Source organism: Tyto alba, unplaced genomic scaffold (assembly GCF_018691265.1).
Source record: "Tyto alba isolate M040663 unplaced genomic scaffold, T.alba_DEE_v4.0 Super-Scaffold_42, whole genome shotgun sequence".
NCBI lineage: Eukaryota > Metazoa > Chordata > Aves > Strigiformes > Tytonidae > Tyto > Tyto alba.
This window is the reverse complement of record NW_024881318.1, coordinates 16,666,804-16,690,396: the sequence shown is the minus strand read 5'-3', so window position 1 is coordinate 16,690,396 and position 23,593 is coordinate 16,666,804. Positions and strand designations below refer to the sequence as shown.

Here is a 23,593-nt window from a genome sequence, read left to right as displayed (position 1 = left end):
TCATGACCTTAAATCTAAAAATCTTGGATAAATAAGTTTAAGATCATATAGCTTCAGATTTTTTGATCCTGTCTGAGAACGAAGAACATAAACAGTCTTATTTTAACTGTTGGAAATTAATTTTAAATGGTGTCTAAGGAACTGATATTTGAAAATTGTAAATAAATATACTGCTGACAAAAGCATTTTATTTCTGGCGAGATTTCCAAAATCTTTCTCTAGTGAAACAGAAGAATTGAAAGGAAAAACTGATAATGCCCTATAGTAGATATACTCTTAACTTTATCATAGTAAAGACAATGATGCATCTTCTACACAAACCAATATTTCAGTTGAAATGAAAATGGGTTAACTTACATCTGGAAGTGTTAAATTCATCCATGCATCAGGAAGGAAATTTGTTCCAAGATTCAAATTAATCAAGTCAATAAAAATGTCAATAAATACTTTCTTTTGTATAAAACCTAATAAAAGAAAGTCACTATATTAAAAAAATGTATTTACAATTTCAAATAAGACTTCTTTTGTTAAAGGAGATCTATTTTTTTATTTTTATGGCCTATGGGAAAATTATTCATTTTGCTATTATGTACTATTAGTGTAATAACTTTCAAGCCAAACAAAATTTTCTCATTTAAAATAAATCATGTGTGGCTTGTATAATAGCAAAATGTCAAATATTCCAATACACTGCAATTCCTCTGATACTTGACCTGGTCTGCATTGTGATCACTAACCTATCCTCAGAATTTACACTGACAGCTAATGAGCAGTTCACAAACACCAATCACACACATATTCTATGTATTGAATACCTACCAACATTTTCTTTCACAGTGCTCTATTTTAATCAATACTAAATCTATCTCTACTCTTGAAAGCAAGCATGTGTTAGAATGGAAAATACAGACCATTGTCATTAAACTTCAAAACAAAACTGAATTGCTTAAAGAGCTTCTCAGAATTTGGTGTAGGAGTTATAAATAGCTCAGTTAATTTTATTTTAAAGAAACCACAAGGTAAAAATAAGTGCAACAAAACCAATCTGGTTTTTTAAAATAGGCATGGATTTGCTTATAAGCAAATAGAAACTTCAAACTTCATGCATAGTATTAAAACACAAAAGTATGTATACCAAAATTTAACAGATATGAGTTTTTCCTTTCAGAAATGGACTTTGCTGGCTCAGTGAGGATTCACTGTGAAAACCTTGCAGTAACAACAAAAATTGTAAAATAAGTTTCAAATTATCTAAATTTTGAGAGCCAAAGCTGATTTTGTCAGGTTATGATCACTTCCATAGCATCAAAACACTTAGTTTTCAGATTACCTTTAAAAGCAAACACAATCAGTGAAATACTGGAAGGACTGACTTACTTTTTTTCCTTTTTACAGCCAAACTTCTTGACCTTTTGAAAAGTCACAGCTGTTCACATTCGGTGGCTAAAAAACTTTTTCTTTGAAGTGGAACTATTAAGTGAAATTTGTTAAGTTTATGAAGAAAGTTTTAAGTGATAGGAATATTAAGAATGTGTTTGAATATTAATTTCATAATGTCACTATTCAAAATCAAGTTGTCAGTTTGAAATAGTAGTCTACAATATCTGTAGACCTGTTTGCCACCAATCAGGAAAACCAGTAGAAATTACTTCAGTACATCTTAATACAGCAGAGAAATCCTATACATATATAAGCTTGGAGAGAAAAGGTTAAAAATAGATTTCGGGCGTTTATAGTCTGTTAGACCAGGCAGAAGGGAGAAACACCTGGACTTGTAGCCTTATGTCCTACCATAAATTTCAGCACAAAAGCAAAAGTTGGGAAAAAATACTGACAGACTGAGAACAGAGCTCTGAAGTCAGCTCTCGAAGGCTGAGTTACCTACTTTAAGAACATATTTTTAGAATCATGTGAGTTAGGCTGCTTACTGAAGCATCTTGGATTGTTGATTTAATAATTTTAAAGTAACCAGAAACTTCTATTTTGACAAAAACTTCAAGACACAAGAAGGAGATTATTTCCATACGGCACAATAAAGCCTACATCACAAAAGTATCATTATTGGGAGACTTCATAGAAGATTCAATAAACCAGGTAACTTTTTAGTAGTTCATGGGGAGAATGGGCTATGGTCCACTAAGGAGACAGTGAAGACTTTATATTACAGGAAAAAATTTTACAACTTATTTGCAGTCTCAAATTGTCTAAGTGCTTTACCATGAAAAGCCCAGCTATCATAATTTTTACTTCATGTTTTACTAAACATTTCCCCTTCCACATCTGATCCCTAGAACTCTGGCAATCTAACTTCTTTCTCTCGCATTATCTTATGTTTTAAACTGTTCAATTCCTACTATGATTTCCCTATATGGCAATAAAATATGCTGTTTCTGTATTTCCTATGAGTCTCTGGCTTCCTAAATTGAAAATGAATTTTGTTTTTTGCACGATATTCTAAAAGGATACTCATACCTTGTCACTTTTTGTGTGGTGATATGACTTCAGAAACATACTTTAAAATATTTCAGGGGCAAGGAAATTAAAGAACTTGAATCAAGACATAATGTCTAAAATGGGATTAAAGGATTGGCATCTAAAATGTTAATCACAATTTATAGAACTTTGATTGAATTATAGAACATGTTAGAACATAGTTTTCAGGTAATTTGGTATGTGTTGATGTAAGCCTATGGCAAACATGAATCATTGTGAGACATCTAAGCACTGTCAAGTGATATGCAGTGTCTACCCACATTTTTTCCTCTGTAGTAGAAGTGAAGAAACAACCCTCTCTTTCATTCAGGGCTAAGCTACTTTCTGCCTATTAATTACAGGTTTGTTGATGTGCTGTAGGGTAATTTCTTTTACTTTACTGCCTCCTCCTGAAACATCTGATGTGGGACAATTCCAAAGTGTCTTCAGAGAGTTGTAATAGTTCAAAAACTTCAAATGGAGTGTGAGCTAATTCCTCCTTATAACATACCTATGATGAATGACGGAGTCTCAGAGAGAAATAGGAAATTCCTCATAAGCATATAGAAAAGATATGAAATAACTTTCTCCACTGTATTTTTAGATATTTTGTCTAGATCTATATGTTTCTATAATATAGAGCATGGAGCTAGTTTTGAATATCTGATTAAATTACAGGACAAAAGGTGATTCATCAATTTAATTGAGGGGCTGCCAATGCTTTATAATCATGGAGAGATGCTATGAGTGAGCAGCTACACAGATGGTGCTGAGAAAAGGATACTGGTGTCTGCAAATGGTACTCTGCAGGTGGTAAAAGGAAATAACATCCTCTGGGAAAGAATGGGAAAACAATTTCCAAGATCAGCTTCGTCCACCTAACAAGACTGGTTGGTTGCAAAACAGGTATGCTTTTCACAAAATCTTTTTGTTAAGCTCCCCCCCACACCCCCCCAAAAAAATTTTTTGTTGAATGATGTAGGAGACTGAATACAAAATTAATTTATTAAATGTGTTGAAACACTTTTAATTAGAAGGGATAACAAGCATTTTGGAAAAAGAATCAGAATTCAAAAAGATGTTGAAAAAATGGTGAGATAGTAAAGGTGAGTAAATAAATTTCACTGGAAACAGAACAAAGTACTTTGAAGAAACAGACTGCACAAATCAATACACATTACATTGCAGATAAAACCAGTCAGGAAAGAAAACTTCAAGCACATTAGAGAACAGGATTAGAATTCAAAGTGAACTTTACAAATTGGAGATATAGTCTAGGATAAAAAGCACACTATCCAATAAGAATGAATGCCAAGTGCCACATTGGGCTGAAATAATGAACCGCATAAATGTCACAATGGAAATCTTACTGCCAAAGTAAAATCTCTGTAGAAAGGCTCTAGGGATTATGGTAGATTACAGTATCACCAGAAAGTACATGGGAAGACCCTGGAAATAATCTTTGCATTCTTTTCAGCTGTATGGCTTCTGCTGGCATACAGTTTTGGAATCTGCAGATCTAGAAGGATGTATAGAAACTAAAGAGTGCCCAGAAGAAAGCAGAAAGAATCATCACAGGCTTAGAAAGCAGACTGAGCAAGGCTGACGGAATTCTGCTAGTTTCATCTACAAAAGGAAGATTATGAAAAAACATAGCAGTAGTTTTCCAGTTAAAACCAAATATTACAAAGAGGATAAGGAAACCTCCCTCTCCATAACTGCAGTGAGGAAGAATGATAGGAAATAAAATTTGTTTGCAGCAAAAATATTTCAGATAGTATTAAAAAGCCATATAAACAGAAGGACACCAAAGCACTAAAGAAAGCAAAGCACACATTCTACAGTGGATTATTTTAAAAGCTTATAAAAAAATAATGAGGGGCAAACATTGGATAGATTTTCTGAATTTAAATTTGATCCCACTTTTAGACATGGATGGCTTCTTGATATCCCCTTCCAACTACTTGTTATGATATCAAGATTTTCTTTGTATTTTTCCAAGGGCAATGTATCCATTATCTTCAGTCCTAATACTAAAAATGTGATGCTGCCCCCTTGGATCATGGAAGTTACTTCAGTGTTACAGATTCTAAATATACTTCTCTTCATTACTTTTGTTTTTGTCTTCTGCTGTTATACATTCTGGAGACACATTTTCAAACTTTTTCTAACCTCACCATAGTTAAAATATTCCCATTTGGAAACTTTGAGGGGAAAACCCCAGTATTATGTGACATAAGAGAAAATCCTTAGAATTAGCAATGCCACATATCTAATAAGGTATCCTGTATGATATATATCCTGTTGCTTATTAGGTTAAGTATAAAACATTTTTGTTATCTGAGAAATCACAAGTGAAGATATTTCAATGATGAATCTTTTATAATCAACCACATAATGCACAGTACGGATCTCTTTTTCTGACCCTTACAGATTAACTCTACTTGAGTGGACTAACATCCTTTAATAAGACATGCATTCAAAACTTACTCTCTTTCAGACACACTATTTAAACCTAGAAGTGGCATGAATATATATGCAAGACACACAAAAAAAGACCATGAACATGTGTATCTATGTAAAGAGTATTTATTCTGCAATTACTAGACATTTTTTATATTGAAAGTAGAGAGTTGATCTTGATATGGAAAAGGATTGATTTAAAGATGAATGACCTCACATTCATTTCTCCCAAATTAATTCTAGTTCATCTTCACCACTGTTATAAGAACTAAGCAGGGTCATCAGTGATTTCACTTTAGCTATCTTTTGATATAAATCATTGCTTTTTCATTGATTGTAGAAATATGTTCTGCTGGTATGCTTTACCTTGATTTGAAATTATCAAGTGTAAAGTTGCATTTAGAACATGTAGAATTATGAAATTATGAAATCAGATACTTCTCCAAACAATTCTCATTCTTAGATCCTGGATTAAAAATCAAGATACAGAATTCTTATTGCAACCCTCACAAACATTTTTACAGGGAAAAATGTCATTCAAACTGTGAAGTATATTAGTCATATCCTGGCTGTAGGAGCATTTGCTATGGGAAGACTGATTTATAGATCTGTTCTGTCTCTGTAGGAAAGTCTTCTGAAAGACAAGACTGACAAAAATCTGTGAAAAGTCATGTTAAACCTTACCCACAAGACAATAAAAAACAGAAACATGTACAGATATGGAGGGAAGGTATGACCCAAAATTCATAGGCTACAGAGGTCAAGCAGTCATTTGACAGAAATAATGCACTGATTTTCCACACATTTATCAAAAGAAAATCCAGGTTTTCAAAATCAGTGAAGCTTCTTGAACCATTAAAGACTGATAGTGAGATGACAGTTAACTCCAGGTGTTATGATGTATTATGACTCAGCTAAATGCAAGAATCAGATTGAAGTTGAGACATCCCTCTGTCCACATGTTACCAAGGTAACAATGTATTCTTATTTTTGTTCATTGTCTTCAGATTTATAGAAGTTAGGTATAGAAGGGCAAATGTAAACACTTACAGGTGACTCAGCAGTGAACATAAAAGCCATATTTTAACATTATAATACACTATGAAAAAAATATAAATATTACAATCATTAACCCTGCAAGGTAGGTGTTCTGTTAAAGTGTCCATGTATGTTACATGAAATTTGTAAAATAAAACCTAACAATTTTCATCTAGTCACTTCCAGAGAGACTCTGTAAATCAAATTTAGAGCAGTAATCTGGTCTTTCATTTGTCATCATATCATCTCCCTGAAGTCTTCTATTTCTCTTACAAGTAGAATTCCACAAATTAATAGCTTTCTGGGGGTCAAATTTTTTGATATCTGGAGAGTTCATCTGAATTATCATAAGATCCGTCACAATTTCAGACCTTAGTTTAGAGTGCAAATGCATCATGGTGAGTTTCATTTGACTGAAGCCTCGTTCTGTTTCAGCTGAGCTTGCTGGCAGAGTTAGGATCAAATCTACCAATGTCAGGATGTTGGGATACTTCCTTGAATAAACTGAGTTCACTGAATCCCATGTTAAGGTCCGGACGTTCTGAAATCTAAAAAGCATGGTAAGAAGTATAATTATAACTATCAACAAATGTATTTCCATAATCCTTTTGAATAAATCAATACACAGAAACAAATGCAGTTTTCTTATTACCTGTTATAGAGTTCTAATTTCAACATGCTCCATTCAGTTTCTACTTCACCTACTTTCACACTAGCAGCTTCTAGTATGACTTCATAATGTTTAGTCAAGACAGACACTTCCTTTTCACCAAATTCTACAACAGAGGCAAACCAAAAATATTTTTATGGTTTTAAAGAATATAGAAGGTGAACTTCAAATAGCTATTATCAAGTTCTATACCTTGTTTCATTTGGTTAGGCCATAGCTTAAAACTTCCAATAGTAGTTGCTCTCAAAACATCTTGACTTGCATCGCAAAAACAATCATGAAGCCTGTTCACCAAATTACTTAATACTTTGGCTCGTACTGCTGAAATATTTCCATTTCCAACAAGCTCGTAACCATGAAAGTGCTGAATGGTCTCAATCAGGCGTTCCTTTGGACCAGCTCTGGAAGATATTGAATACAAAACAATATGTAATACTATTTTATTATATTCTAATAAGATCATGGTTCATTTGTTAGAAATGCCACACCTTGTTTGATACATGTGAAGTGTTTCCAGTGTTGACTGCACAGTTGCAAATATGTCTGCAATGGAGGAGCTGTGATCCAAAGTAACATGTGACAGAATGTTGAGGACATTGATGACATCCAACAAGAAGTGAGAAAACTTGACTATCTCCATTCTCAGAAGGAGGTGTAAAAGGCCTTTGACTTTCTGCTGGTTTGAGGCTCTTGAATCTCTTTCAATCTGGAAATCAACATAGAAAAAGAAAGCATTGGGTATGTGGACCAGAATTAGCCACAGCAATTAATTTTTCCTGAAGTTACACCCAAATTTTAAATCATTTACCTTGGTCAGATGTAGAACAATTGCAGGATAACCTTTAAGAAGAATTTGTAGAGCTGTTTGTAGACGAGGAAGCCACTGGGAGCCTCCAATGCGAGAAGGAATAGCTGGTCGCAACTTAATGGCTTCATATGTGGCTTTGAGATCATCCTTATTTAGAGGTGAGTTATGATAAAAGTAATACATATTTCTCAAGGCATTGCTTAAGATGTTGTATAGCTGAATATTTTTCAGTGCTCCTTTGTAAGCCAGCTTTAGGCGGTGAGCAAAACAATGCACAGACTGTACACAAGGCTGAATTTCCCTCAGAAGTTTAGCTACCCCACTGTTTTCTCCTACCATGACAGCTGTTCCATCACTCCCAAACCCAACTAATTTTCTTGACCAATCTTGGCTTGTCAGACTAAGCTGAAGATTTATTTGTAATGTTTCCTCAATTGCATTTTTCATACTTGAAGCATCAGTTCTGTGAACAGGTTGAACCCCAACAATCTGGCAATGGACTTTTCCTTCATTTGCAAAGCATACATAGACAACTGCAGCTGTTTTGAGTATACTGTCTGTAAATCCATCACTAATAACAGAAAAGAATTTACACTTCTCCAGCTTCTCTTTCAAAGCTCTTCTTTCTACATCTGCAATAAAATGTATAAACATTCTTGCTGACTTGTCATTTCTAAATACAGAACCAATATCCACTCCTTTCATATCATCTAGTTTGCACATCCAGTCAAGGTCTGTAAAGGGACGACCAGATTTAGCAATAGCATGGCATGTTCTAAAAATATTTTCTACTCTACCTAATGTTATGGAGTTCATGCTCTTCCATATCTGCTCAGCAGAACCTGTATCTGGTGAAGCACTACTGGCAGCTTCCATACAGGTAGCCCAGGCATGAGCTTCACTACTTTGGTGTGTATTTATAAATTCAAGTTTGAAATCATCAGTGCCAGAACAAAAATTATGAATGTTTTCCCCCAAATCCACATTATGCTTACGACATGGTGCACAAAACATTATTCCCCTTTCCTCATCGTATTTTAACCAGGAGTATTTTGTTAGCCATATTTTTGGAAACTGTCGATTCCTCTTTGTTCTCTGATGTTCCAAATCTTTCTTGTCTTTCTCTCTGTCACCACCTTCTCTCTTGCTAGAAGAATTACTCTTGCTTTTAAATTGCTTCAGTGCTCTTAGAGCTATAATTCAAAAAAAGAACAACTAGATACAAAATAGTTTTTATTTCATAAATTATCAGCTGTATTTTTTCTTTTTTCATCCACGTTTATTTTGTTAATTTGGGACTAGATTGTGACTTGAAATTAACAGTCATAAAATAGCAGAAGGAAAACTGAGATCTACTCTTGAATCAGTTAGAGGCTACCCAGAACTCTTCTAAGAAATGGTGTTTTGACTGCAGTTTTGACTAACAGAAGTTTGTCAGAATACACAACCAGTAAAGTGCAGCAGCATCAATACCATTTTTGAAACAGAATAAAACGGAGTTAGGGACAGGAATTCAGAATGGTCTTTCAGGCAAAATGTCTCCAGAGGACACTACAGAAGTCACAAACCTATTATGATGCCCACTACACCTGACATTAACAGAAAAGTTAACTTGGAGCAAATCCATAATTACATAAACAAATACCTGTCACAACGCATAAGATATTCTATGGCATATGTAGCTGACCTGATCTTCTTAAAATATATTTATCTGCAGAATTATTTTATTACTGCTTTGACAAAGAGAAACTGTATAAGCTTCATATTTTGCTCTCAAAATGGAAATACTTAAAGCATTGAGATTGTTCTCAATATTATTTTCCCAAATTGTTCTCAAGATGGTCATTCTTATACTTTGTAGGAGAAAATGCCATAAACTGGCATTTTTGAAAATTCTATGTCTAGAGCTCATGAATCTCCTACTTTTTGCAAGTAATTTAATTATTATTTTAGTACCCTGTCATCTTAACGTCATGACTTTGAAAAGCAAGCAACAAATAACGAAGACAAATTCCATGCAGAACTGAGGCAATAAAACTAGAAAGCTATTCACTGGGAAATACCACAAGTAAAGCACTGAGGAAATGACCTAAGAACAATCTGAATTCCCACCCTCCTTATTGTAATGGGTACGTCAAGAGGCAAAATTAATGACAATGTCTGGTCTTTTGAAAGGTCTTAAGAGTCCTTGTATTCCACTCTTTTCTATTTTATAAGAAGGGTTAGATTTTCATATATGCATTACACAATTTGTGAGAGCTGTTTGTTCCCACTGTCATAAAAATGATAGTTTGTCTGCTCCATTCTATTCTGAGCATCCTGAAAGGCCATAATATTAAAAAATGTTAGGAACATGCAGTTTAAATACATTTCCATTATGAGCCATTCTTTAAAGAACTTTAAATCTGAAGTAGTAGCTGTGGTCCACATGGACAGCAAAAACAACCAGACCACAGAAGATTTTTCTGACATGTGCCCAAGTACCATACCCAGGACTAAAAAGAGAGGAGAAGTATTCTTAACATACATTAAATATTAAAAACCTTCCCTAACATTAGGCAGCTACAAAACCACAATAAAATCTGAAATAGAGATGGGGAGCAGGATTAATGGATCTGCAACTGCAGAAGTCAGCAGGTGGAAGGGATAAAATCATTGTAACACTTCTATAGTGCCAACTGCTTCTTGAGGTGTATAGGTACCTGTAGAAATCTACTGTCTATTAGAAAAATGGGGATCAGGGTAGGTACTGTGAGCCACTGTCACGGATGAGATTCCCTGTAAGATGGACCTTCAATGCCACTAATATTTTTCAAGTTTTGAATCTTTTCATTTCAAAACACATGGGTTTAAACTCTTAGAAAAATATGTTTGGGACATCATGAGTTTATAAGTGATCAGTTGTATGTGTCTTTAGACAGACAGTATATCCTACAGCATGTGAGAACAGTAAAGACATATCTAAGATGTACGAATCATCAGATCATCTCTACAACCCATATAAATTATGATTATACTCATTACAAATCTTCCCTCTAGTATATTCTTACCATGTTTACTTAAGGAAATGAAGGTTATGCAGTTGTGTTCCCTATATATGTCTACATCAATTTGTCTGCCTGACAGTTCTCCTTCACTAATAATTTTAGAATGGCCAATTTGAACCAAGTTTGTCAGTATAATGTCTTTCAGATGTGTTCTGAGGTACAGGAGAAAGATCCTCATAACACCTCCACTGAGGAAAAAGGTGGTGAGTTGACCAGCTTTTATCCACTCTGTGCCCAAGAGGCATAAATCAGCCTAAACTTAGTTCCAGACCACACACAGCATCCCGTGCATCCTAGCCATAGCTGTACAAGCAAAACATATAGGTAAGATGGCATGAAAGACAATAGTTATTTTCAAACTAGGCTAACAGACATGGAAAGGAACAGGAGATGAACTAGCAGAAGGAAACTGGGAGTATGGGAAAAGGTGGAATTTGTTGCAATGGTATTATGGAAAGAACACAGGACGTAAAAGGAAGCAAGCCTATACTACTTATGAAGCAACCTCTTTTCACATAAAAGTCTGTCACCAATGAAATCAAAAGGAAAACTAATGTAGAAAAAACTACACAAGGTAGAATTGTTTTGCATTAAAATCTTTTTAAAAATATCATTCACTAATACACAAGATGACATTAACAATCATTTATATATGATTCAATAAGCAGTGCAGAAACATAATAAACAAATGCAAAGAATTAATTAGTGAAGAAATGAAGATTATGACCACAAGTGAAACTGAAAACAGAAGGATAAACATTCAAAAGGAGCATCAAGAACGACAGCAGCATAACTGTATACTAGATGCATACTCTGCAAACCAGGACTGTGAAATTTTAAAAGGACATAAGAAATAAAGAGCAATCACCATGCCTCAGTTATAAGGCACAGATACACAAAAGAGGCTATTTCTTAATGATACAACAGTCAGCAGAATATTTTCATACAGTGCCTGTATGATACTACACTGAGTTTCCCCCTAAATTGAGGAACTGTGGTAAAGATTCAGATTATAAATTTATACAGGCAACAAAATGAGATTGTAAACCTATACTAGAGGTAAGAATTATGTTAAGATTTTATTCCCTTTTCATTAAATTTTACCAAAACATTTTAACAGATTCCTATTCCCTCCATTTTCACTGAGAAAAACGTTTCCATAGTAATTTCTTACTAGAAGTTTGGATGATGATCTATGCAAGTTATGCACAAGAGTCTATAGCAATGCTATAAGGGATGAATGAGTGAAATAAGCCCTAAGGCTGAATTATATTCATCTAACTTCAGAAGTCTAAATCTAGTAATATGGGATACTTCTATCCTTTGAACAGACAGAAATATAAAAAATATGACTCATACTCTCCAAGATACTGAGATACTCATCACCCCTGAAGGTGATTTTCATTGTAAATATTTACTTCATTTATTAGTTTATTATTACTGATTCTGCTATGGTTTATGTCCAATCTTCACTAATTAGCAAGAATTGGTATTTTAAATTTGGAACCACAGATTAAGATACACCCGTTGCTGTACTGATGCAATGAGGGGAAAGGAGAGTTCCTCTGTTATGCTGACTGAAATCTTAAGACTTGGATATATACATACAAATGGACAGAAACATATACAAACATGTTAAATATGTTTCATGAAAGTAATTGGATATACAAATTTTTAAACACTATAGGCAAACAGATATACAGATTTCTGAATAACTTACATGATTTAGTAAGAACCATAACAGGAGGGGTAAGTGAAATTAAGTCAGAAGAATTACTAGATTTTCCATTATCTATAGGGAGAGGTATTGTATCTATTCTGGTTCTATGATTAAGGGTTTTATATCCCAAAAATTTAGGCATTTTCTACCTATATGATTTGTCTAGAAAAAGATACTTCCTCTGCCTACAAACTTAAGCTTTTCTATTTTCAAGTTTTGAAAAAAACACATTGAGAAGAAATATAGTCTTAAGAAAGTTAGAGATGATGAACTTATTTCTATGCTCACATATGGATTTCACTCTCTATTCACATCAAAGACAGATCATGAGGATTACTATTGTAAGCTCTTGAATTGTTTCTACAAAAGTGCTTGTGAAGAGAAAGCATAATCTATAAACATTATTTAGGGTCAGCATATAATTCTGACTGATCCACTCAACAAAATATTCTATTAAAAAGGTAAAATTTCATCTGAACTAGATGAACACTTTAATATGTCTATCTGTTTCAAATCTAGCAACACAGTAAAACTCAGATGACAAGTCTACAAATTAAAAAGAAATAGCAATACAATCTGGTCTTAGGCTGTCCTCTGTGCTTTACTGTTTCACATTTTAGCCAACTATTTTGTAGGTTTATAAATAAACCTTTTAAATGTTTTTTGGATATTGGATATAGAAGTTTTTTAAGCCTGATTGAATTTATTTCTGATGAGCAATGATTACTATAATTTAAACTGGAATGGTTCATGAAGGTCATGACTGTGAAAAAACTTATAAAATTTAAAATTCCCTTGTGCAATTCAGTCATAAGATAGAGAACAGAAGTCTGGGATAGCATCTATTTTGATCCGTTTGATAATGCAAAATATTACCAAAACTGCATTCTCTAAGCGCCTTTAGAAGAAAATTGAGACATTCCAGATGTGTGCTAATTGAATTGGCAAAACATATGGTCATAGGAGGAATATAGTGCTAAAGGGAATCAAAACGGACGAGACCTAATAGATGGTTAGTTTAATTTTGTTGATAAGAACAGAACACATCCAAAGAGACTGTAGAAGAGAAAAGAAAAAGAAGTGTTAGTAGCTCCAATTAAGACCTGCCACAGTTCTTCCTATAAAAAAGCAGCATGTTCCTGAGGCAATATATTAAAGCACTGTTAAGAGATTGATCAAAGGAGTTAGTGAAATTAACAAATACTGCAGAGCCACCTGGAGTTTGGATAATGGCACTTGGAATAATAAAAGATAATAATTTATGCATTTTCTTATCAAATGAAAGGCTGTGTCCATAGGTAGGAAGGCCCAGCACAGGCTGTATTTTTTGTCCATCAATCCTTAGAATAGTGAATAACGTGCTTCCATGAAGAACCAAGTGTGCAGGATAGAACAAAGCTGTCTGTGATGAATCGGCAATCCTTTAATACTTTAAATTCCTACGAAAGACAAAACTGTTTACAATTTTTGTAAGATTTCTTTTGTAAATATCTAACAATTTTTAAGTATATTAGCACTCCCATTTGTTGCTTTCATTTTGGCAATTTTTAAACATATCTTGAAAATACATCCTTTTGGCGTCTACCAAATATCCTGTAAAAAAACGTTTACATGTTTATTTCTTCCAACATAATAACCTATTCTTTATTACTCTTTGTTTTGCCTGTATTTCTAGGTAAAATTCTTCTTCATGTAATCTCCACAATGCTATAGAAAATAAGCCTAATATTCCATTTTCAGAACAACATTAGGAATTTTCCTATTTACGTAGTACAGAAGATTGGTAGATTTATTCTATTTTGAATTGCCCTATAGTCTATGCCTCGTGTTTGTTTGTGTGGATTTCCATTATGAATGCTCAGAGGACCGCTCAGGTGAGTAATTAGAAAATGAAGATGTTTGGCACAAAATCTAGATCTGTTTAGAGGTTCTCCAGGACAGGGGTTAGTTTGTTACCTATTTGTATCATTTTTAGAGCTGCTGTCCAACAGTTCCACTGCCAGGGTGCTGGGTGCTTCAGTGTTTTTCCTTCTTCTGTTCAGTAAGAGACTAGCTACTAAGGAGGCATGCATTTTTCTATTGAGCATTCTCTTGAACGAGGGGAGACCGCAGGATGTGAAAAATTTTCCTGATGTTTTAAGAGATTTAACTCTTCCTGTGGAATTTCTATAACGAAGGGGAGTGGTTGCCTTAGGAAATCTGGGATGTGATTTATGTGGTTTTAAAGATGACTTGCACAGCTTGTGCTTCCCATCCTAATTAAGCTATCCAAAAAGGTAAATATCTTGACTTAATAGGCATGAGACAATGAAAGAGTGCTGTTGCACATTCTTTGGGGCCTTACTTTAAAACATAATTCCTTACTGTGGTTCCAGAGAACATGCATTCTTTTACTGTCTCATGACTACTAAGTCATGATATTTACCTTTTTGGATACCCACAGATGGCCCATCATCTTGGGTCATTTTAGTGAATATAATATTATCAAAAGGACAATATTGTAGAAAGGTAAGATTTCATTTGTCTTTTTGCTAATTATTACAAATGTACAAGGAAAATAGCTGTTCCGTCTTAAACATGTCAAGAATATAAGAGTTTGTATTAGACAAGATTTTTTAGTTTTAAATATCTTAATGAATAAATTATTTAAAGACAAAAGAAAACCTTTTAAGTGGAATGGCCAGCCAAACTGGTATTAGCGTTTCAACTCTATGGGGCTATCTAATGATTACAAACATGCACATTTTTAGTTTCACATGGTATTACATATACAATACTATTGGCTAAATTAACTTCTATATAAAAGTTTGGAATGCTTACACACACACGCTCCTACACTATAGATAAGATGACATGCATTTCTCTAAGGAAAAACTATAAACATCTTTCTGCCTAAAATGTGTTCAAAGGTTAAATGGAATTTCTCCATAAATATACATGCAAAGCATTTCTGAATAAAGAATTAAATTCAACTTCACTGTGCCTTTGTGACGTTATCACATTGGGAGGGCTGGATCCAAAATTACAAGTACATGTTTACACATTGCATTTCGCAATCACAGTGGCAATCATATTAAAATTTGATCATAATACAGAACAGTGGTAGTAATAAAACCCTCTGCAAATATGTGTTTAACTACTTTCCATCTCAGTTTAAAACTGCCTTACCTAAATTATTTTATAACATTTATACAGCAATAGGAAGTTTTGCAAGAAAGTCTTTACAAGCATCCTAAGCCTAAGGTTCCCATAATTAGAAAGTTGGCACACAATAAATGCATGTACAAAGGAAAAAAAATACATATCTGAGTCAACACTTGCAAATTGCTGAAAACAACTGGCACACATTGACTTGAAGAATAGTAGTAGTTATAATAGGCCCTATAGAATAGTTTCATGAAAATACTGATTTATTTTAAAATGTTTTAAAATAATACAGTTTTAATGTTCTCTGAACTATGACTTCGTAAACAAGTTAAAGACTTGCGTCTTTAAAGTAAGCATGATATGTACCACTCTTAAAAACATGTTACATAGACATCTGTTAGAGGAATATTAAGTATGTGGTCTTGAGGATAGAAAGCCTCTAGCAAAGACATTAAAAGCTTTCACATGGTCTGGTTATTTCATACTTTCAATATTCCACACTATGACTTTACTTTTATATGTAACAGGATCTTTAATTGTAGTATGATCTTTAACAATATAGGTAATTAATGTTCAGTAGCTCCCAGAAGTTACTTTAAATTTTAAGTAACTAAAAGTCCTTCCTGAGTGAAAAGGAAAAATTTTTCTTACCTTTAGGTGCCACTTGTAGAAACTGTTTATGAAGCATAGTAAGTTGTGAAATAGTTAGAGTACCATTTCCAGAGGTCTCTATGTGTGGAACATGTGGTGAAGGAACAGGATTAGGAAACACTTTTACATCACTGCTGATGAAGAAATCTGTTTCTTCTAAAGTAATTTCGTATTGGATTTTGATAGAACTCTCAATATGATGTCGTGCAACCTCAATCAGCTTTTCAACACTGTGAAAGTGTAAATGCAGTAAACAATGAGTGCTTTTAATACACAACGTTAACAACTTAGGTTCAAATTTTAATGTGTTTACACTTCGAGAGCTTTCCTTAAGTAAAAATTACAACTCCTCTGTGTGAATTCTGTACTCAGCAAAATCATTGTCCTCTGGAAGGAAGAAATCTTTTGACTGTGGCATGGAATTTATATAAAGACAGATCTAAGCCACAGAAGAGACCTGATGGAAAAATATGAAAGAATAAAACTTTCTTTATTCCTTAAATTTTATAGGGGTGAACATACATGTTCCATCTGTAATCATCCTTTAGCTTATTTCAACACCTTGTCTTCTACTGTGTCCCTAAATCCTAGATGTACAAAGCACTTTCTAGAGTAGCATTTTGGAGGGGCATATGAACTTCTGTTCCAAATGCAATGACGTCAATTTATACAGGGAAAGACATCAGCTGCCTGTAACATTCAACTAGATATAGGTTTGGCCTGGTGTGTCAGGTCAAAGGACATGATGATCTGTAAATACTGTGTCTTTGGTAGTGATTGGTGTCAAGAGAGTAAATAAAACTGACTTGAAGGCAGAGGCTCAGCCTCTTTGTGTTATTGTCTGTTAGAGCCTTCACATCCTACACTCATGACTCTTGCCTTGGGCTTGCCCTGACATAGATCAACCAGCACTGTCCCAGGTATACTTCAAAATTTAGTACAGGCCAGAAACATTTTCCAGAAGGCAACGCGACCTATTTCTTTTGAAAAGTAAAATCCTTTAATGATATGGACATAGGCCATTCTATGCTACTTGACTTTAGCATTATAGAATGGTCCCAAGAACATTTTATTTACTAGGACAGAAAAATTGCAAAGAAGAACTTTTTTTCTTAATGGACCTTGAAATAAATTTGAGAAATGTTATAAATGGTGGTAATAAGAGTAGGTGGAATTTTCCAGCATGTGTAAAGCACAGGAAAGAAAATAACCCCACAGTCCTAAGTGACAGAAGCCACTGAAATTATATAGAGGCTTCTACTAAACGGAATAACTGGTTGTCTGCTGATGTTCATAAATCTTCTAAATCTGTAGTCTAAAAAAACAGCAGAACTGATAATTTTCTCTGCTGATGACAGTAGAACCTTGTAATCATCCAAGAAATTAGTAATTACCATACAGGTATTTAAGTTAAAATTAAATTCCAGTTCATTAAATGAAATTATTATTTTCTACATTTTTTTTCCTAATTATTTGCTTCTATATAAACAACTATCTTTAGTAGCATAGTCTAGTTTGGAAAAAAAAAGGTTCCTATTTAAAATGGTATATATACTACCTGGACATTTCTGCCAAGAACCTGGATCCAAGCCACTTTTCCATATCTTTATACACCTCTTCTGCTTTCATTGTTAGCTCTTCAACAAATGCTAAAGCTTTTTCTTTTATAAGTTCTAGTCGAGATTTTGCAGCTACCTCTGTCAAAATAGTAATGTCATAATAATTACTACTGATAAAATTCTTAGCCTTAAGCACCTAAAGTTTAACAGGTTAACCTGCTTTTAGGCAGTAAAATATTAATTTAATTTCTCATATTCTTGACCAATTTATTTTTCAGAATCACCCCTACTGCACCATGTATTTTACTAAAGTGTGTCTTCTATAAGCATCAGAATTCACAATGTAACTTAATATAAATACAATGTAACTTAACTTAAATACCTTAATAAAACTATCATAGAGGTACAGGGAATGTTTAAGTACACAGTGATATGGAACTAAATTAACACTATACAGCAACAGATCTAAATGCTTAATGATGCAAGTGTGAGTACCCTGTTACGGATAAATTTTAAAGAAAACACATCTTAATCATTATATATGTTAATCACAATAAAAGTTTGTTTTTCTGTTTCTTCTGTTTCCAGCCCTTTAAAATTAACTTCACTGGTTTTGCTTCAAGCTTCCTACATATGACTATTTTATACTCTAAAACTCAGGCTGCATTAGAAAAAAGTTTGGCTAGTGAGCATTAAGAAAATAATTAACCTCTACCAAAACTATGTATAGAGTATTTACATTAAACTTTTAAAAACATTGATAATTTAATGATTTTTAGTTTTCAGAATAGGAAGAATTGAGGAAAAAAAATCAAATTAGTCTCTCACAGAGAGGCTAATACTTAAAAAAATGAAGCTAAAAGGTGAAGAAATGAGAACAAGTCAGCAATGTCCAAGGTGAAAAGGATGCCAACTGGATGAAAAGACAGCTAAGGTAATGTATTGAGACACACATGGAACCAGCACTGAAAGATATTGAAAGCCTTACAAAAGAAGAGTAAGAGGACCTGTAGCTAGAGATTATTTTCAGTCCTGAAGGCAAATTCAGTATTCATCTTGATTTTTCTTCATATTTAACCTTCTGTACTGCAGAATCTTTTAAACAATTAATATTATATAGTAATTGGTACAGTGACTTCAAAGTTAAAGACTGTAAAATTATTTATATTATAAACCTTATTCTAGATGCTACTAATTTTTCAAAATAGTTAGGTTTGGGAATGAAACTTTTTCTAGGCAATCAATATAGAAAGATGGATTCTAAAAAATATAAGGCATGTCCTTTTAATGTTATTTCTCAGTCAAAGTAGAATGCAATTCTGCACACCTCCTGTTTTCAGTAAGAAAGAGCTGACGTTCAAAATTTAGAACATAGAATGGGTTTGGGTCTCATAGAGGGTTATTTTGATTTGATGATAAAGACATAAGAGTAAAGGTTCTAAGCAACTGAAAGTACATGAGAGGATGTTTGTCCTCTGCATTTTCTTTAAATAGCTGCTATCAGTGTGTTACAAAGATAAGCGCATGACAATTTTTGCCTCCCTGCATTTTCAGAAGCAGGTACTGCAGTCCACTGATAAAGCTGCTCTCTTGACAGTAGCAGAGTAAAAGGCAAGGCACATTGATGCAACAGAGAAATGGAATATGAAATCAACATTAAAAACTTAGCAACTGTCCACAACTAGTGACTTTGCTAGTCTCTGTGTACCTGTATAACTGAAGGCAAAAGCATCCAGTTATCATAGCTGCAAGTGAAACTATGATCCACAAATGTACCAGCTATGTGCCTGTGCAATTATGAGATACAGCTCAATGAGTTTAGTCTTCCTTAGATTTTTACCTTGGCTTTTTTGTTAAATGTAAAATGAAAATGAAACAAACTCAAGAAAACAAAACACGTCAATGAATCAATAAAATTCATCTTTATATTACTAAGATCTTCAAAGTTACTGCCATTCCTCTCCTCATTATCCCAAAATCTTAGATTATTTATTCATAAACTGCTTTTCAATTAAACAATATTGAAAGTGGTAGGTGTACAACCATTTGGTCTGGTATGGACTTAAAGAAGCCTTATTAATTTGTGTTTCATTCATTAACTGCTGTTTGCCCTCTACTTTTCATAGTAAAGACTATGCAAAAGTTACCCCACCAAGGAGGTAACACATGATGATGAGCTTGCCAACTGTTCCAAACAGAATCTCTAGCAGCTAGGTTCTATCTTTCCTTTAGTGAGAAAGAGGTCTTTTTCTTCTAGTTGAAACCCATCTGCAAAGAGAATTTCAACTTATTTTCAACTTCAGACTTCCGTTTTTCAGACATCTACTTTTGGCTGAAATTGACCAGTTGCCTTGGAAGTTGAGTAAGACAGACAGAGACAGAATGACATGAACAGTAGATAGTTTTTGGAAGGGTCTGACTGGAATAAAATCTGCATCTTGCTGCTTGAATCCCATGTGGCTTGAGGAAGAGGGAATCAGAGAGAAAAGCATCAATGATATATATAAAATTACCAACAAATTCTTTCCCAGATCAAAACATTTTAAATATGGAATTCAATTTAATTGAATACTGAAGAGTGGATAACCACCTATGTGAAATTTATTCTCTCATGATGAATAATTGCTTAGTCATGGAAAATAAAATGAAAAGAAACAGAAGAGAACAAAAAAGAAGAAAAAAATCCAGATTTCTATTTTAAATATGTTTACCACAAAATCACTGATGACTACTACCCCCAAAAAAATTCCTCATTTCTCCAGACACTTCTTTCTATTCCCTCCTTTTTCTTACTTATCCATCCACTTTCCCTAGATTTTCTGGCTAGTTTTGACTATTACACTACCTAATTTAGGAATAACAATCACTCCCAATATAAGTAACCAAATAACATACCTTCATGTTTCAAGGCACTGAAATATTCTTGCTTTATTTTAAGTGTCAGCTCTTGTTTCTTTAATTCTTCTGGTGTCATAGGAACTGGATTGACTTCAACCATAGATGCAGTAGAAGGCAGTCCTGCAGGAAAATAGACCTCTCAGAGTGTCTGAACTTTGCTGGTAAGTTTGCGTATCCATACACAGGCGCTCACAAGACAGCACATTTTTTAAAATGAAAAATGGCACTTTCTACCTTACTTGATGTGGCTATTTATGACAATACAAAGGTGGTTACTCAAGTGTCTTATGTCAACATAACATATTTAGATTTCTTTGACTGTGATTTACATCTGCAAGACATACTAAGATTAACAGTGCATAAAATTACTCCAGCATATACAACTGTATTAAAGCTGGTTAAATAACATCCTAAAATGTATTTCTGAATGGAAAATCATGATGGAGCAGGTGTGCCTCTGTTGTGATCCCAGATGGTTAAAATGTCCTCTTTGACCCTAAAATCTATCAATTTATCACAACCAGTGAATAAATAAACCCCTTTGGAATGATAACTGTTGCTTCTGGAGCAAATTTAAGTTTAGCAAACTGTAGTAAAATGCTATGTTAGTAAATATCGCTGGTTACCATCAAAGCAGTGAAAAGAACAATAATGCAATTTTAAAAAATCAGTAAGTCAGAAGAAAAAAAAAAAAAAAAAGAACTATGTTATTCCATGCCTTTCTAAACCATTGTTAGCTGTTTTTGCAGCTTGCTTTAACTTACGTATCTATGAACAGACATTGTAAAGGTATTTTATCATAGTTTTAAAGACTGCATGAAATTCTGTAGTCACAATGCTATGTTACTCAAAAATATTAAAATACTCCTAACTGGTTTGTCCTAGAAGAGCAGATGGAGCTGTTACAGAGGAAAAAAAAAAAAAAAAAACAAACAAACAAACAAACAACAAAAAAAAAAAAAAAAAAAAAAAACAAAAAAAAACATCTGCATGATACATAAGGTCAACATGAAGCAAATGGTCAAACCTAGAAGTGATAAAATTACATATGCTAAATTGTATCACTCAGTTACTAGACTATAGCTGTATCCTAGGGAATTCTTCTGTTACAGAAACATTACGGTGACACTGTATTTAGAATTAAATCAAAACTGAAACTTAGTTACAGATACATCAACTGATACTTCATCTTCCACCATGAGGAATGCACAGTTGATTTCTAGTTGCAGTTCTGTTACTTTACAGATTTGTGATTTCAGGCAAGTCATGTAGTACCAGGTCTGAACAAAAATTTATTCTGAAGAGGCAATCTACAAACCACAACATAGCCACTTAGTATTAAACAGGTGATAGCTGCTGATTTTTTATCACTAAGCTTTCCTAGAAATTTGAAAATCTGCTACATTCTTGGCTGGATTAAGATGCTAAGCACCCACCTAAGGCTCCCTTGGGCTCGCAAATTAGGTATCCATGTGGCTATGCGTTTGCAGGGCTATACTTGTTCACTGTACTATGAGCAGAATCAACCACAGAGCGAGCACCAAGTACAGTTCAAAGAAAAGGTTTATCAAAAAAAAAAAAAAAAAAAAAAGTCAGCCACTTTATGCATAACAACTCTGCAGTTACAACTCTTTTTCACTTGGAAATGAAGTACCTGAATTTCAGGCTACCCTCACACAGACAGGGCTTGAAGCCCTCTCTTGCTATGTAGAATGCCTTTACAGAGGACACAAGGTTCAGGCTACCAGCCCCTGGCTTCCTGCCGGAGCTATAACATTTTGCAGAAAGAAGTGGAAGTTACTTAAACCACTACCTGCTCCAGGAAGTATTTATGAAAAAAAAAAGTATAAACAGCATTGCATGCCAGAATTTCTTCTATCAGACTGCCTGAATTGCTAGGATAAAGAGATAGAAATTGTAGGTCTGTTTCTCTTTTGCAAATAAACTTTGTATTCTCATCTGGTTGGACAGATTCTTGCCAGGTCTATGAGTAAGATCTTCCTCAGTGGGAGTCTGATCTTCTTTAGGACTACATATACCATTAGATTTTATGTTATTTATTTACATCATGTTACAGTTATATATAAAAATTATGGACCCTGATAGATCCATGCTACTATGTGGCTGATAAATTCATTCCAAAATACCTTCGGGTATTGGATAATTTATCCATTTTATTTCACTACTTTTATTTTAATATTTGAAATATTTTAACCAATCGCTGGAAAGTAGGCAGAATTTAATGGAATTCTATTTAAATTGATAAACTAGTTTTAATTATTGAATTCCCAAACAGCACATGGAGAAAAAATATTTACTTTCTAGGTTTTACTTGGAGTATTTATTTCTGACTAATAATTATGGCAACACATATGATTAAATAAGTGCAATTGCCATTCAAAAGCCTCTGCACTCCTTTATCACTAACAGATTTTCACATTGATATGCCACATTTGACATTTCAAAACAGAAATTAAATCAAATTAAATGTCTTGGGTTACTCTTTTCTGTATTACTGACATATTTACATTTCAGTAATTTCAAGCATTGCTACAACAAAGTCTGCATTTCAAATACCTTTCTTCTTCGTAGCTGATCTGGGAGAAAGCTTTTTGGCATCTTTGGCATCTTTCCCAGTAGCTTTGCCTGACAACGTCTGTGAAGATTTCATATCTTCTTTCAGTTCTAGCTGCTGACGTTCATTTTCTTCCTCCATTTCTTTAGATTCTATTTCAGCTGTTACCTTGATGCCACAGTCACACATAGTAAAGTACATAGTATCAACCCTGTGTAACTACTGTTTTGAATAGCCTGTATTTCCTGAAAGTACTTGCTGAGACATACACATATAAATACAACAAAGGAGATACTGTAATTATTTAAATTTATTACATTTTGATTATTTCTCAAAAATAAAATTCTACAGCAAAAATGCAAGCGAGATAGTGGTTTTAATTCTTGTAACCAATTATCTGTACTCTAGGAACAAGTGAGAAATGTAAGAATCAACAGTATGCAAAGCAAGACTAAAGCTATACTGTAAGGGTGTAGAAATTCACTTATTTTAAAATGACCAAAGAAAAAGAAAAAGTGAATCCAGAAACCAACCATTTGAAAAGC

General features: G+C 33.7%; 1 protein-coding gene across 4 annotated transcripts in view; it reads right to left on the bottom strand.

Moving 5' to 3' along the window:
- Nucleotides 1-3,524: 3,524 nt before the first annotated feature.
- SPEF2 (sperm flagellar 2) overlaps nt 3,525-23,593 on the bottom strand; it is a 68,408-nt gene continuing 48,339 nt past the window's right edge. Inside the window, exons 25-33 of one of the 4 annotated variants that reach the window (XM_032992266.2) lie at nt 23,051-23,216; nt 20,471-20,593; nt 17,575-17,713; nt 16,017-16,246; nt 7,452-8,644; nt 7,132-7,349; nt 6,836-7,044; nt 6,626-6,749; nt 3,525-6,521 (exon numbers count right to left, since the gene is read on the bottom strand). In XM_032992266.2, the coding sequence (XP_032848157.2) occupies nt 6,146-6,521; nt 6,626-6,749; nt 6,836-7,044; nt 7,132-7,349; nt 7,452-8,644; nt 16,017-16,246; nt 17,575-17,713; nt 20,471-20,593; nt 23,051-23,216 (2,778 nt within the window). In that variant the 3' untranslated portion in view covers nt 3,525-6,145. Of the gene's footprint in view, nt 6,522-6,625; nt 6,750-6,835; nt 7,045-7,131; nt 7,350-7,451; nt 8,645-11,866; nt 13,658-16,016; nt 16,247-17,574; nt 17,714-20,470; nt 20,594-23,050; nt 23,217-23,593 lie in introns of those variants that run through there. The other 3 variants (XM_032992268.2, XM_032992267.2, XM_032992269.2) reach the window with 3 other exon arrangements.